Here is a 15,997-nt window from a genome sequence, read left to right as displayed (position 1 = left end):
GAAAACACATCATCTTCAAGTTATATCCCCGAGTGACACTGAATTATAGTTACTCTCTCACTGAGTCTGTGTTTCCCTGAATAATTCATGTTTAGTCTCACTCTGACTATCACCTTTTCACACTTGGAGTGACTTATTCACAATCACTGTGTTGTGTGTATTTCCTTAGGGTTACTCCATCCGTAACTAACAAACAGCAAAAGAGCATTCCACTTCTGACCTGAGCGTGGATAAGGAGAGGTGGGGGCACCAGCTGCCTGATAATGTTGATGACCCACTCTTTCTCTGAGCCAGCACAGCCTGTGTGTGTGGAGGGATGTCTGAAAAACAACAACAACAACATTTAAAAACAAAACAAAAAAACAATTAGCCTGAATTAGGACCAGTTGTCATCATTTTTTCACATAGCCACTGTTTTTTCTATGGTCTGTTTTGGGGCCATTAATGTAGTTTGGTAACAACATTATGCTTAAAAATGTTCATCTTTTACTGTTACCTTTTGTGGATCACAAGGTTTAAAACTACTTAAAAACACACACAAAGACAACAAAGTAACTCCACCGTGTGTCTATCCAGTCTTTAAGTGATGACGTCATAAATCCTGCTTCTGGGCCCAAACTACTCTGAGTTTAATAAGGCTGTTGTGTTTTTAACATGTTTTAATGCTTTGCAACTTGTTCTATTTAATCTCAACAAGCCCCTTACAAACACTCAGTGATCACTGTCGGCCTCTCTCAGTTTTTATTACCACTATTCATTTTAAAGCTTCGTTTTTAAAACCTTACCATGTAACTACAGTCCAGGCAATGCAGCAGCATATTAATGACTGACCTCCTATTGTGGATGGATGCAGCAATAACACAGGCACTCCCGATATAATTGTCATCATAATCACATCCTTCTCCATTCGGTGGTAACTGTTGTTCTCTTGACTGAAGTTTGGTCCGTTTACAGCATCCTACCATGCCACTGCATTTGTGCCTAACCATCGGGAACCCTCACCTTAACTCTTATCCAGTGGGAAAAAGTTCCCCTTCATCCTTCAGCTTCACTGTGTTAATGTTATGCTAACATAGCTGTTTTGCTAGCGATCACATAGCACATCACTATATACCAGCTAGCCAAACTTCAGTAACACTACAAACATCACTGCTGCTTACTTTCCTGTCTTCGTGTATGTCAGAAGTGATAGCAGAGCTGTGCCTTTTAATTTCTTTTAGAAATCCCTCAGTCAGAACCTGCTATATTATACTTAGATGGCTTCGGCAACCTTACAAGGGCCGGTTGAAGGGCTACAGTCTTATCATACATGTGCAGTGTTCCTACAACCCATAAGGTTACCTTGAATGAGGAAGGAAGGTGATGATTTCCAGTGAGGGCAGTGGCGCATAGGTGTGATGTCACTAACACTTAAGTTGCCTTGAGGCGACAGTAGAAAATTGTGAGCGGTACACCATCATGTATGCCGCTTGAAGTAGGCACACATTGGCAGGGATGTGGTTGGAAGGGCTGACTAGACAAGGCGTGGTGTCCAGCTAATGAAAAAAGCCCAAATTGGCCGTGCGGCTGTGCGCACGTGTGCTCTTTAAATATAGCACTTTTGCCCTACCGTTGCAGGGCCGCCCAAGTGGCTCATGGGAAAGTGACAGGCCCTATGGCAGAGATTGAAGACAGAGGGCAGTGGTTCGAATCCCGTGCGGACCATATGTTGGGGCAAGGTGTTCGGAAACGAAACAATAACAAATCCCTGGCTCTGAAATTCACCTGCTACGCTTGCTTAGAAGCCTACAGGCGAGCCTATAGACCGGCTCTCTCTGCCTTTTTACCGCTCTCTCAAAATCCTTCAATATTGCTTCTTATCCTTGCTACGGTCTGCCAAACACGCCACGCATTCTCGCTTTCTCAATCTCTTCTTCACGTCTCAACAAACGCTCAATTTTGCCTTCATTAACACAAATTATACATCAAAACGTAGCTATTTTTCTTGCCTTTCATAAAATGCCACCGTCATTATGGCAGGAGTTGCCGTTTTCTCACAAATGGCCTCGAAGCAACACAAAGTCAGAAAAGTCCACATTCAAAGTCTATGGAGCCTTCAGTGAAAGTGACAGCTGGCGTTTTCAACTCCTGATATCTCCTAGATGTATTTTTCTTTATAGACCTGAAAATCGCCTTGAATTTTTATTTTTTATTAAAGCCTGCTGATTGTTACAGTGAAAGAACAATGTCAACGTATAGCATCGTCTGTTACTTTAATTGTGTTTGTGTTTTTTTTCGTTTTTTTAAATCAAATCCTACAAAACAGGACCATTGTGACACAAAACCTCTCATACACTAACACAAACTCTTTATACAGACACAGAATTTTACATGTATAAATAAGGCAGACAAAAATGCATAAAACACAAGCTATCAACAGATTGTTGGTGGACACCATGTCACTTTATTTTGGTTTTATCTTGTTTGTTTTTGGTGTAGCCTCATTAAACAAAATGTTTATAGAAATGACCACTTGCTCAAAATCCACCGTCAGTGATAAAGAGTAGACATCAGAAGCAAAGTTCTGTCAACATCGTCACACCTGCCACCCTCAAGTGGAGGTGGCAGAGAGGAGGCACTTGGAGTTTCGGTCGAGAAAGCGTCCGTGTGACTGAGTCCTGTCCCAGCTCTGCTTCAAGGTCTGTCGGTCCAGCTTGTTGAGGGCCTGAGAGCAAAGACGGATATCCTGGACCAGCTCTGACAAACTGTCCAGGTCTTCACTCTCCCAGGGGCCAGAGACCTGACAACCTGCAGGTTAAGCAACAAAGAGACATTTTATTTCATATCCATAATTTCCATTTTCCCCCCTATAAATATTTGACATCCAAATGTAGCCTATTAGCTAGCATCCAGTAATGTTTTCTGCTCCATAAAATGGAAAATTAATTCACAACTAATCAGTTTTTTTTAATCTTTAAACCACACTTCTATATTGTAATGTCTGTGTGTGTACTCATCATGTAACACCTCTGTGCATACATACTAAATGTTCAAACTTAGAAATGTGTCAAAAGGAAACAGACTCACAGCAAGAAACAAACTGTTGCCAAGTACAACTTTGCACAGGTGATAAAAACATCAAAGAAATCAAAAATGTGATTTAGTGTGAAACGGTGAATCTAAGAATAGCTTTAGAAAAAAAAGAAGGAACTCCATGGAGTATCTCCAAGTTCAGACACATGCATACCTTCAAGGTTTAGAAGTGTCAGTAGTCGACGGGCCTCTCTGACAGACGCCAGGATGTTGTGAAGTCCCGCTGATGTAACAGACGGATTTCCTGACAGATTCAGACTCACCAGTGTGGGACACGACGAGAGGCACCTGTGAAATAATAATAAAAAGTCAAACATGCCAGTAAAGAGTGACAATTTAAACAAAGGCAAAGCCCTAAAAACATGAGTAATAACTGAGCCGTAGAAATGACGCCCTCACACACAAACCTCGCCAAGGTAGTTACACTGCTGTCTGTCAGCCCATTTGCAGCCAGGCTCAGGTGGCTCAGAGAGCACTCGTCCTGCAAAAACACAAAAGTCTTAACCTGATTGCACAGTTATATCTTTAGACAATAAATGACATTGCATGATTTTTGCGTGCACACCTGTGACAGGACTTTGGCGAGGTGTTCCAGTGCCGGGTAATCAGCAGGCCCTCTGCAGACAGCCGACAGGTCCACGTGTGTGAGGCAGTGGAGGGGCAGAGTCTTTAACACCAGCTCAAAGCCGGTGGAGCCCAGGGGATTGTGGGACAGGCACACTGCTTTCAAATGGCCTGTGCCTGAAAGTTCAGAAGATATAAATCAGTGTAGCTGCAGTTTTGCTTATGGGTGGGAGTTCAGTGAAGCTTAAGGCTTCAGTCAGCTGCTTGTTAGAGAGTCACCTGTGAGCGCGCTGGCTAGCAGCAGTCGATGCTGCTGAAGGAAACGAGCAGTGAGGCCGCAGGCCTGCAGAGACAGCTTGGCTAGCACAGGGCAGCAGGACAGCAGACAGGACAGAGACTCAGACACGCCGTCCCCCAGTGGGTTCATACTGAGGTCCAGCTCCTCCAGGCACTTTGAGTGGAAACGAGCAGAAAAAGCAAATGATCATGAGAGCCAATCCTCTCTGACAGATATCATTGATACGAATCAGGTTCGCTTGTTATTATGATCTAAGGGCCTTATTAAGACCAGAGGTAGTTAAATACAGGCTAGAAGGTAAACCTGGAGCTGCCAATATTGGCGAGCTGAGGCCCTTACCGGGAATGCAGGTGCACTCTGTCCCTTTAAAGCATTTACAGCCTTCTCCAGCCCGTCCCCTGTAATGCAGTTGGCGGAAATGTCCAGCAGCTGCAGACGAGGCATGGTGAGCGTTGTGGCAATCAGCTCAGGGAGAAGGTCGTCAGACATACGGTTGCCAGAAATTCGCAGCTCGGTGAGGCTGGCCTGAAGTTTTAGGGCACGGAGGAGCGGGCCGAGGGAAGAGGCGGCCAAACCCAGGCCACACACTGACACGGAGGAACCCCGGTCCTGAACCTCACATAGCCGGGAGACACGCTTGTTCTCATCTACAGGCAGAAAGAGACGGTACTTCATAACAGAATACAAAAATGCACATGTGTGCGTTTTATAATGCGTTTGTTCTGTGTTGCTCACCCACTGCCAGACTTTGACAGGCCTTCTTGTATCGCTCAGGGAGAGGAGGGAGATCCCACGAGCAAACTTCAGCCAGAACCTGCAACACAAGACCTCTGTGTCTATGAGAAAGTCTATTTTATGAATTTGGGCCATACTGTGCCTAAGAAAAGGAGTATGCAAAAAGCATCTTTTAAATTGTCTGTGGTCCAAGTTTGGTCACTTCTGGCTCTCCTCAGTGTCACCTCACCTCTTCATTTGTGTGCAGGACGGCCAGCAGCTGGTCCTGCGGGGAGAGCAGGGCGCCTTCTTTCTGCAGAGAGAGACGAGGCAGGAGGCCACATTTCTGGTAGTAACGCTGAGCTGCCTGCTCACACAGCCACCACACAGAGCAGGAGTTGGCCTCACTGGGATGCAGAGCAATGGGAGGTGATTACACAGAAATTAAAAACAAAACAACAACAACAACAACAAAAACACTATACCAATCAGATTGGGATTTATTTTTATATACTGCTCAAACTTAAAAGTTTTCACCGACCTTTGTGGAACTGGGATCAGGAAGACGTCTTCCTGAACCCGGACCCTCATTCTGATAGGTGGAGGAAGTGACGTGGGCATAGGAGCAACCAAAGTTTGAGTTGGAGGCTAGAGTAAACAAAATAAAACATTCAAGCACTGTTAAAACATCCGTATTTAATGTCGTCAACTCTTAGTAGAAAGACAAAGCAGAGTCTGTGGAGGGATCAGAAAATCTATTTAAACATCGGGAAAGTAAAAGTTTGTCAGGTGATGCTACAAAACACCAAAGTATATCTATATATAAGATTCGACATGAGCGATGTCATCTTTTACTCCTGACAAAGCCCACAGCATCCAGGCTGCAGAAATATCTAAAAATAGCTCCACTTTTTGATCAGCTCGCTCTCATTTACTTCCACATTCATCACTCTTCAAAATGAATCATAAATGAAAACACATCATCTTCAAGTTATATCCCCCAGTGACACTGAATTATAGTTACTCTCTCACTGAGTCTGCGTTTCCCTGAATAATTCATGTTTAGTCTCACTCTGACTATCACCTTTTCACACTTGGAGTGACTTATTCACAATCACTGTGTTGTGTGTATTTCCTTAGGGTTACTCCATCCGTAACTAACAAACAGCAAAAGAGCATTCCACTTCTGACCTGAGTGTGGATAAGGAGAGGTGGTGGCGGTGTGTCTGATCTCGAATCGTCATCATCTGTAACGGTGGGACTGTGTGACCGGTTGACTTCTCTTCTCCCCAATCTGGCCACACCTGGTATCTGAGTCATTTTGACCTGGTGAGGCTTCCCCGAGCTGTTCTTTCTCTGAGAGAGGCCTCTACTGGACAGGGAGGAAACTGCAGATCCTGAAAGAAAAAGGGCACAAGTTATATAAGGAAAGGAAGAATAAGAAAAACTAAACGAACCCAAACTGATTACCTCTGCAGGCTGTGTCCGAGTTCAAATGCTTGTTTTGACTTCGAGCTGCAGAAGACGAAGCAGTTTCCTCTACTCTTGGCCCATTCTGCTCCATCCGAAGCCTCCGCTTTTTCTTCGGCTGGATCTCCACCAAATCGTCTTCCAACCAGTCATCAGCCAGATACTCGTCCTCAGGAACAAGAGCCGATTTGTTGCTGGAAGAAACGGCAGGTGTGCTGGAGAGCTGAGGCTGCGAGAGACCCTGGAGAAGTGTTTTGGCGCTGCCCAAGCCTCTGATGGCACTGTGGTACTCTTCTCGGGCAAACACAGACGGCATAGAGGCCTGCCTGATGCATTCCTGTCCTGAGGTGGGAACTGAGGCAGCTTCTTTGTTTGCAGGAGGTTCTTTCTGACTCTGAGCTGCTGGGAAACCTTGTCTAGGACGGACAGGACGGAGAGGACTAACCGGGGTGTCAGGCTCGCTGTCATCTGAGCTGCTGCTGTTAATCTAAAAAAATATATATTACACATCAAAGATCTGAGGATTTCTGCTTGTACAATATAGATGAATCTACTACACTTGTGAAAAGACATGATGTATTCTGTCTGTCCACATTGAAAGCATCATCAGACATTACCCCATACAGTACAGCAGCTTCTGTTCCCCTGGCTCTGTGCCGCTGTTTTGAGCCATTGGTCTGCGGCCGTTTGGGGCTGGCGCCTGACGCTTTCACCTCCGAGCTCCTGCTTCGCGGCCAGTCTTGGCTGGAGAAAGAGCCCCCTCCAGTGGACGAGAGTGGCTCAGAACTCTCCGCATCAAACAGCTGGCTGTCCTGCAGGGCATCAAAAGGCTTGGCCGGGGCCGGAGCTGCAGGCACTGTGGTCGGCAGAGATAAGTGAGAAACACGAGCGTTTGAAAGCAGGTTTAAAAAGGCAGACCGAGGCTAACGCAGTGCGATGATGCAAGAGCTTCACCTCCTCCTGCTAGCGCCTTCCTCAGAAGTCTCTCTGTAGCAATACACTTCTGCCTGGTCTCATGATCCAGCTCCCTGCTGTAGGTCCTCTGCCACTGACGCAAGGTGTCCAAAGCAGTTTCACCCTGGTGGAGATGAAAATGTGAGATTAAGGCACGCAAGTTCAGCAGACCGGACTTTCTCCAAAGGAGGTGGGGGTGACTTCAATATTGCCAACAGAAAGCATGGTCCAGGTTTTCATTCCTAACCAGAGGGTGCGTGCATGAATTTTCAATCATTCCTCAGTAACAGAAAGTAAAACTTTTATCAGAGAGATTCATAACTTTAAAAATAGTTTTATAATCAGCCTCAGCAGCGAGAAGCAGGAAAAATGAACACATTACTCTGATTTTAATCACCCTACAATTACAACCACTTTTCAAATAGATTTTTTCCTCACCAAGTATTAAAAACAGTCTTTATATTTAAAATTATGTTTGTCCAATAACTTTTGACCCTATGAAGACTGTGCACACTAACTGTATGTAAATCTTGTCAATGTGGTCAGTGTGACCCGTAAGTTTGTAACACTGTTAGGAAAGTCATCCATTAAAGTGTGGAATACAGGTTTTTTTTTGGTTTTTTTTTAATAAAGAAGATATTTTACCGCCACCTTCTGCCAGTAAAGAAAATCCTGCTGAAATGGACTTTCAGGTTGAACACAGCCAAACACACAAACCTTGGAGTTGCGCAGTGTGACAGAGGCCCCTCGTTCCACCAAGAGTCTTGCGACTTCTAAATTGCCACATGCGACGGCGTCGTGGAGAGGAGTCACACCTTCACATAAAGGGCCACCGGGGTCGTTAACGTTAGCACCGTGCTCCAAGAGCAGAGCCACGATATCTGCACGAAGAGCAGAGATAGAAAACATGAGCGAGGGAGCGGGTACAGTTTTCCAGAGACTCAGAAAGGACTTACCATAGTGACCATGGTTGCAGGCTTCATGGAGGGGAGTCCAGCCACAGTAGTCCCTGGGGTTCACTGGGTGACCCTGATATGCAAATAAACAAAAGCTTTCATCAGATCATCCAGGCTCTTCGATGTTACAGATTCTGTCTGTAGATTTTTTTTCCTCCATGCAATCTTCATGAACACTCCTAATAAATCATTTATATTTGAGCCAATCGATGTTCTCATCAAACTGGATGATGCGGGGTTGTTTTTTTAAGGTGGTAAATATTTAAAAAACTCAGACAAGAAGTTCAAGTCCAAGAAGTTTGTTGCTGCACTTGTTCTGTTGAGTTAAGAAGAAAGCCTCAAGTCTGGACTTTTTATTATAGTGGCCAACCATCAGCTTCACATCAACGAGTGAATCAGTTTATATGTTGATGGTGCTCAACTTTACGTTTTCCCTCCTGATTCCAAGAGTTAAAAACTTATTGAATTAAAATAATAAATCATCTTCTTTATACCTGTTCTACCAGGTACTGGACCTGCTTCAGATTCCCATCTATGCATGCTCTGTGAAGAGATGTCTCTCCCTTCTCATTCCGCTTGTTCCACTAAAGCAGAAAGACAGACACAAAAAAGGCCAAGAATGAAGATCTGAACCGCAGTCTACAAAGAAGAAATGACAACTCGCACATCGCTCACCCGTCCTGTTTTCCTCCTTCCTGACACCATCTTGTCATAACCCTCCAGATCATCATCTACAAACCACATGGAACGTAACATGAATCAAAGCATCCCTCTGTATAGAGATGTCAGTGCTTTCCGGATAGAGTTGCCCGCGCACATTTTACCTGAGTCTGAGAGGATGACATCACTGTTGTCCAGCGGTTCGCTGTTGTCCATTTCCTCCTCTTCCTCCTCACCATCACTCCCATCTGGACCCCAGCCCTCTGAAGCACACAGCTCCTGCAGCCTCGCCTCGGTGTCGTCAGCATCCGATAAGCCGCTTCGTCTCTGGGACGCCAGCCAGAGCCTCAACACGCGCTTCTGTGGAAGTCAATGTGCGTTTTGGTCGTGCATGATATTCATCACCGCGCCTTTACAAGATATCTTAAATTTCTGCTTAGTTTTCAACACAGCTGACTAATTTATCTCTCACCTGCAGTCTGGCCTGTCCAGACTCCTGAGCGCAGCGCAAAGCTGTATTGTAGCTCCTCTCCACATCCTCCAAAGCACAGCCGCTCTCCTCCTGAGCTGCTGCGATGTTTAGCCACGTGCTACACTCCTGACGCGCACAAATATAAGTAATAAGTCACACATTCATGTCTACCACAGGGCAGACGGGTGAATTTGCAGGCTACTCGCCATCACCTCTGTAGAGCTGCCCTGTCGTAACGCCAGCTCCTTTCTGTAGTGCTCCACTGCCTTGCTGTGTTGTTTCAGGTCTGCGTAGGTGGCAGCCAGGGACACGTGGATGACAGCCAGCTCCCTGGCAGGCTTTCCCAACGCCTCAGCACCCTTTAGCTACACAACAAAACCAACACCAACACTTTAGACAAGTCACATTTAGACTGTACGTTGTAACTATTAAAAAAAAAGTGAAAAAATGTGAGAATTAGCCATGTGACTCTTTTGATGCTTCTCACCTGAGCTTGATAAGCTTCCAGAGCTTTGCTGTAGCAGCCAACTTTACAGCAGAGATCCCCGAGCTGCTCTGCCAGCTCGACAGCCTGATGGGAGCTGGGTTTTTTGCCCTGATCTTCCCCCAGCTCTTCCTCTAATTTACAGCCTCGGTCAGCTATGTGATAGGAAAGAAATACACTGTACCATCCATGCAGCTACAAGTAAGTAAAAAAACCCATATCTAACCGTTCACTCACCATATTTGAAAGCTTTCTTCACCGTCTGTCTGTCCAGCGGCTGCTGGGAACCCAGAAAGACAGCTTTCTTCAGAGATCGTCGCGCTGCTACAAAGTCACCCAGAGACAGCTGCACCTGTTAACATCCCATGTTAACAATTAAACACACACATGCACTTCAAAACCTGCATGATCGCAAAAGGAGAAAATAAGAGGACGTGGTGGAGCTCGTACCTTGCCGATGCAGTGAAAGCACTCGCTCTCACTAAATTTGTCTTTAATCTTCCGGGCGCACTCTTTGGCCTGCTCTAAGCAGCGGACTGAATTAGAGTGTTGACCGTTACGGAAGTAGATGTTGCCCAGGTTAAAGTTCGCACGGTAGAGATCCTCCAGCAGCTGGCTCTTCCTTTACAGGGGAATAACGGAGTTGACAGTTATTCAAAATAAGCATTTTAAAAGCTGTCGATCAAAAAGATCAAGATGCTTAGACGTGGAGCAAAGTTTAGGATGGTCTTACTCGGCAATAAATACACTTCGCCGGATGAACTCGCTGCAGCTTTTGTGCTCGCCCAGATGATCACAGACTAGACCCAGATTGAGGAAGAGACGCGCCTTCATCTCATTGATCTCTCGCTGTGGCACAGTCCCTGCAGCCAGATAGAGGATTAGGAATAACGAAACAAAGAAATCGCCCATTAAAAACCACTGGGACGATACAAACAGTACACACCCTCCAGGCGGTCATCCACAATGCCCAAGCTCTTCCTGAAGGCCTCTTCTGCTTGCTCCAAGCTCTTCCTCGATTGGTCCGTTTCATAATGGAAGAGGTAGGTCCGACCGATAGTGGCCAGCGCCCTTTGCTCTTCGGCATGATCTCTGACAGATCGAGCCAGATCCAGGTGAAGACGCTGGTGCTGAAGAAGAGACACACATCCACTTATGCAGGTCCTAAATACCACTTGAATTAGAAGTTTATCACTTTGATAAAGACAAAGTTAAGCTTTAATAAACTTGGACGTGTCCGTTTACTTACTTTCAAAGCTGCCTCAATGTTGCCCAACTCTGCAAAGCACTCTCCTATCTTACGATTGGCCACAGCTCGTCCAATCACATCATTTAGCACTTCAGAGAGCGCCAACTCCTGCTGGTGCTCCCTAATGGCAGCCTGATAATCACCTGAGACACACGAAGCAGAAAGGTAAATGTTGCACTTTCAATGAGGAAGGCAAAAGAAAAATTTACACAGCAAACAAAATGTTGCTGGTATGAAAAAGCGTATAAAGAATAAATGAATTACCAGATTGAATATTATTGCATCCTTTGCTCAAACTACAGTTTATGTTAATCAAACTCATCAGATGAATTGTAGTGCAGCACATAACCTTGCAGTTTGCTTGTTTCAGTTTAGTTTTTATTAGTTTCAGGGCTAATTTTAGATTTAATTATTATTGTATGGCGGGCACATGTCAGAGGCAGGATCCATAATGGTATCATAATGAAAGCAGAACTTTTTAAAAGCAGTTGGCTCACAGTGTTGTTGACATCCAGAATCTTAATAAACATGTACTTCAAAGCTTCATCAGGCAAGCCGTGATAAAAAAAAAAAGTTTTACCAAAGAAATGCTAAAGCATCCACTATTTATCTTTTATCGTTTTAGTTTTTCCAAGTTCACAAAAATCATTAAATTTTTTCAACATTCTAGTTTTATTTTATTTAATTAAAATGCTTTTCACATCTAGTTTTGGCTTTTAGCTAATTACCTTGATCGGCACCAGATGAAATTTGACCCACTTAAACATAAAAGCATAAGAAAACATATGACTGTAAAGCGTAAAGCCTCTGAAATGTATCCCATGCTTGAAGCTCTGCAGTGACACAGTCGTGTCCTAAGAAAGCAGCCATGGTCAAATTGGAAAATACTGAAATCCTCAACATTCAAGTGGTTCCAGGTGGGAGTAAATACGCAAGTAAAGGAACTTTTATTCGCTTTTTAAAGACTGTTTTAGGATCAGCTGCACAGTTATAGAGTAAAGAGACAAAAATGATCAATTTTTTTTTTTTAGATTATTCAAGAGTGTTGGTGATTAATACAACATTGTGAAGCTGTGACAGGAAAAGCTGAGGATCAAAAACAATCCATAACTGCAGTACTCGCAGTGCTAAAATAACTCAGTGCTGATATTGATGCAAACTATACACACCGCTCTTTGACAGCAGCTCTCCTAGCTGATTGCAGATGTTTGCTTCCTCCTTTAAGTTGTTGCTGCTCTGGGCTTTGCTCTTTGCTTTCTGCAGCTCTGCAAACAATCGAAATGTAACAGTTACTTTATTTTAATAGTCACATAACAATAGGCGTTAAACGTGCACAAAAAACGTAAACTGAAAGCGGTACTTACGTTTAATTTCCCGTGAAACACTCATCTCGATTCAGCTCTCAATGCTGCTAGCACTTTCTTCCAGCTGGTAGTAAACGACAACTCAGCGCGCCTCCCTTTAGCTTAGCTTCAACTCGAAACCGACCAAAACAAACCTTCAGTTCATTTTCACCGGAGCACGTCTGTAGCTGTGTAGCAGTGTTCACGCTAACCTTTATGCAACCGATCGTGGTTGATGTCATAAAAACAGCGTTACATATTCAAGACTTCAGTATTCATGTAGCTGTTTTAGCTTTGAGCTCTCGTAAACTTTACAATACCGCGCCAGGACTGCGTCAGCCAATGACTCAGCTACAAGATTAGCACGATTTAACCCTCATCGATGCCTCTCAGGCACAAATCCAGCACATCGTACTCTAAAGGAAGGCGTTAACAGGTGGGCAATGCAGTCCAGATCACCTTTAAGATTTTAACAGAGGACACATGATTTGACATTTTGCATAAAGTGTGAGAAAACGGGCATGCTGTCAGTCTGACAGACAAAATTCAGGGCAAAATTGAGCAAAAATTGGAACGACGATTATTCATTGGCTATGGATAGAGTGTGACGGAGCTGTCGCGCAGGGAAAAAAGAAAAGGGCTCAAACCCAGCACTCATAGGCACAGCGTAAACACGTGGGAGTGTTTTAAGAGCTTGTGGCTACGTTAAGGCACAGATGTTGCAGCCAGCACAGGAGCTTAGTGCTGTGTGTGACCGGTGCACAGCGACCTCTTGTATGTGGGTCGAGCAGAGGGGTAGAAGAGGTAAGATACCCTGTAATCCCCTGTGCCAGTTTGGAAGAAAATCACTTATTGTGAAAGTCTGTGCAACAAGGGGCTTTAAAATAGCAATTTGACCCATATTTTACTGATATTTTTAGTTTGATAGTTTTGCTTTTGGTGTTATTACTCTGTTTGTGCCATGGGAACGAAGACGATTTCCATAATAAATAAATAAATAAATAACAGTTTAAAAATATATCAGCCCCTCATGACGCAAAATAGATGTCATACTACAGATTAACATATTCCAGTCTTTCAATATCAGTCTTAACAGGGACTGACACTCATGGATGCTATATTAATGCAACAAAAACAAATTATTATAAATGAGTGCTTTATTGAGAATGCGGAAGACAAATTTGTATGTGCCAATAGCAGTTCCAAGACAGTTTCTTTAATGAATGAATGAGAAAATACTTTTTGGAAAAGATTTTGTTACAGAAGTTGAAATGATGATGCATTCTTATTGTTGTTTGGAGAATGTGCTCCACTCCTGTCTGGCAGTGTGTATGGTTCAGGATCCATCATCTTGCTGCACACATCAAAGAATCTCAGCTTCCTTGGGAAACAGAGCCTTCTCATCCTACCCTTTTTTTTGTTGTTGTTGTCAGTGTGGATGCCCGGGTTCTTGTACTCCCCCACAACATCAACATCCTGTCCCAGGATAGACACGAGTCGTGTAGCCGTCCTCTTCTTACTGAAGTCGATCACTATTTTGATGTTATTCTCATTGAGAAGCAGATGATTCATCCATAAAACCTTCCCCTAGTGCTCTGTACTCCTCCTCCTGCCCATCACTAACATTTCCAACCACTGCTGAATTGTCAGAGTATTTCTGTAGATGGCATGACCTGGAGTTGTGCTAAAAGTTTGAGGTGCACAACGTGAGTAGCAATGGAGACGCCGCAGGCCCCTGCGTAGCTCCTGTACTGCCCAGTCTCACATACCGCAGCCTGTCTGTCAGGTAATCAGTAATCGATGAGATGATGGACATGTCTGCTTATGTTTTATGTATTTCCTCTCTCACTAGCAGCAGCATATTAAATGCACCTGAGAAATCAAAAATTGGCAATCCTCACAATGCAGTTACTATCTCGATGGGAGTAAGCTTTCAGCAGCATGTAGATGATTGCATCACCCACTCCTGGATTTGGTCTGAATTTGAACTGCAGAGGATTGTGTGTGTGTATGTTTGTGTGTTTTGTTTTTACTCCCCCTTCCCTTGTGCTAAAAAACCATCTTTTTGACACATAAGAAACATTTTAATGGCCTTAGCTCTTTATGGCACCATGTTTTAAAGTGCAAAAATGATTCTATACGGCAGATATGCAGCTTTTTATAAATGTCATCATATTTGCAGATAGTTGACATCACTCATTAACTAATAACTATGTCATGCCTATTATTGGGTTATCAGGTCCGTAATCACAGATATATTTGTACTGCTATACATGTTGGCTAATAAATGAAAAGAAGTAGTAAAGATGTACAAGTGATATACACAGAAACCATCCCACTGAGCCTTGTAATTGAATTTTATGGAAAAATCAGAGCTTTGATAATGAACTGAAAGATGCATCTTTAATGCATTGCCATGCTGTGCTAAAACTTCAGAACCACTAAGAAAAACTTTGACAAAAAGTCTTAAGTGTGTCTTCCGGGACTAAAGAAAAATTTCTCCAGCGCTGGCAGACTTTATTATTCAGCTTCTAACATGGCTCTGTTAAAATACAAATATGAACCAAAGAGTCACAGCAGTTAGCCCAATAATCGGATTTTCTCCGCCGACGAGCGGTGATGTTTTTCATCTTTCCAAAATTTGGTGTGAACTTACTCTTTAAAAACCTCGCAGAATATAATAACAGCGATTTAAAAAGAAATCCAAATTCTGATCGTGGTATTAAGCTGTAATTTGATTCAAGCTTAACTAGAAGCATGGATTTTATTGGTTTTTAGTGTTGTATGCCTGGGTGTTGATTGTCTGTGTCAGTTTTTGCAGCAGGTAGCTGTTGCATTTGCTCGGTCAGCACTACTACTGTAAAAAAAAATAAAATAAATAAAAATCTGCAAATCTCAAACAAACCATGCTTAACGTTACTTACACCAATTTTTAGATTGACGTAGATGGAGCTAACCCAAATTCGTGATCTTATAATCCAACTGTTCAGAGTGCCAAAAAGGGGAAAAAAAGAAAAGGGGACACATGTCCGGGCGGATGGTGACGTCAGCGGCGAGGCCTTTTTTGACTGGCTCACTCGGACAGCACGTTTTGACAGATAAATAGCGATGCAGCCGCACGTGTGTTGCTAAACTGAATAAACACAAGCACTGAACTTTCAGCTGGCTTCATTTTTTTGAAGGCGATTGATGCTTAGACTTAATGTTGTATGCTGTCATTACCAGATACGTGTAGCGTTTATATTTATTATCTTTAAGACAACACATAGGATCAAATCACTGATTGTAAACATGGTAAATAATAAAACTATGATTAGCTTTACTGATATAATATATTCAGTATTATATATAACCTGAAGGATATGGATTTAAAGTTTCCTTGATGAGGAACTCTGTTGGCATTGTTACTGCTGGATCTGCCAACACATCTACCTGTGTAATTATTTTTTTGGGGACATCCTAAAATATTCTCATATCTGTGTCTCTTGAGAAAAAAACTATATATATATAAAAAGAAGACACCACAGCAGGATGGAAGAAAATCACTCACCTGTCATGAAACCTCATAAAATCCTGCAAAAAGCATCAAGCTGAAATGCATTTTTGGAAAAGTGTCAAAATCAGACTCCAGCACCAGAAGGAGCTGGTAAGCCTCAGAGCTTCTTCATTCTCAGCTTCTATGCCTCTGTATCTCTGAAGCTTGACCTTACAAATGAGCACACTGCATCACTGTGAGAATTGGTGTTTCTGGGCGGTGCAAA

At 43.4% G+C, this 15,997-nt stretch overlaps 1 protein-coding gene across 2 annotated transcripts; it reads right to left on the bottom strand.

Moving 5' to 3' along the window:
* Positions 1–2,292: 2,292 nt before the first annotated feature.
* tonsl (tonsoku-like, DNA repair protein) lies at positions 2,293–15,971 on the bottom strand. Of its 2 annotated transcripts, none has more exons than XM_063499042.1 (28): positions 15,787–15,971; positions 12,063–12,158; positions 10,894–11,036; positions 10,591–10,774; positions 10,378–10,507; positions 10,095–10,266; positions 9,882–9,996; positions 9,648–9,799; positions 9,373–9,525; positions 9,161–9,286; positions 8,853–9,048; positions 8,704–8,759; positions 8,523–8,612; positions 8,029–8,101; positions 7,790–7,953; positions 7,073–7,196; positions 6,736–6,974; positions 6,119–6,605; positions 5,840–6,045; positions 5,190–5,296; positions 4,899–5,055; positions 4,670–4,748; positions 4,274–4,581; positions 3,916–4,087; positions 3,638–3,813; positions 3,480–3,553; positions 3,227–3,360; positions 2,293–2,787 (listed from the first exon to the last, which is right to left on the bottom strand). In XM_063499042.1, the coding sequence occupies exons 1-28, from the start codon at positions 15,791–15,793 to the stop codon at positions 2,591–2,593; spliced, it is 4,317 nt and encodes a 1,438-aa protein (XP_063355112.1). In that variant the 5' UTR covers positions 15,794–15,971; the 3' UTR covers positions 2,293–2,590. The 2 variants fall into 2 exon arrangements, with proteins under 2 accessions (XP_063355112.1, XP_063355111.1); XM_063499041.1 differs by lacking the exon at positions 15,787–15,971 and adding an exon at positions 12,258–15,495.
* Between the last annotated feature and the right edge of the window lie 26 nt (positions 15,972–15,997).

This window comes from Pelmatolapia mariae, linkage group LG16_19, assembly GCF_036321145.2.
Source record: "Pelmatolapia mariae isolate MD_Pm_ZW linkage group LG16_19, Pm_UMD_F_2, whole genome shotgun sequence".
Lineage (NCBI taxonomy): Eukaryota > Metazoa > Chordata > Actinopteri > Cichliformes > Cichlidae > Pelmatolapia > Pelmatolapia mariae.
This window is presented reverse-complemented; position numbering and strand designations above follow the sequence as displayed.

What these genes read in the sequence shown, in the direction of transcription:
- tonsl (XM_063499041.1), bottom strand. Translation starts at nt 12,282, where the DNA reads ATGAGTGTTTCACGGGAAATTAAAC. An exon ending in TCCAGTACCTGGTAGAACAG is followed by an intron (nt 8,102 to 8,522) that starts GTATAAAGAAGA and finishes TTTGCATATCAG; the next exon opens with GGTCACCCAGTGAACCCCAG. An exon ending in AGTGTAACTACCTTGGCGAG is followed by an intron (nt 3,361 to 3,479) that starts GTTTGTGTGTGA and finishes ATTATTTCACAG; the next exon opens with GTGCCTCTCGTCGTGTCCCA.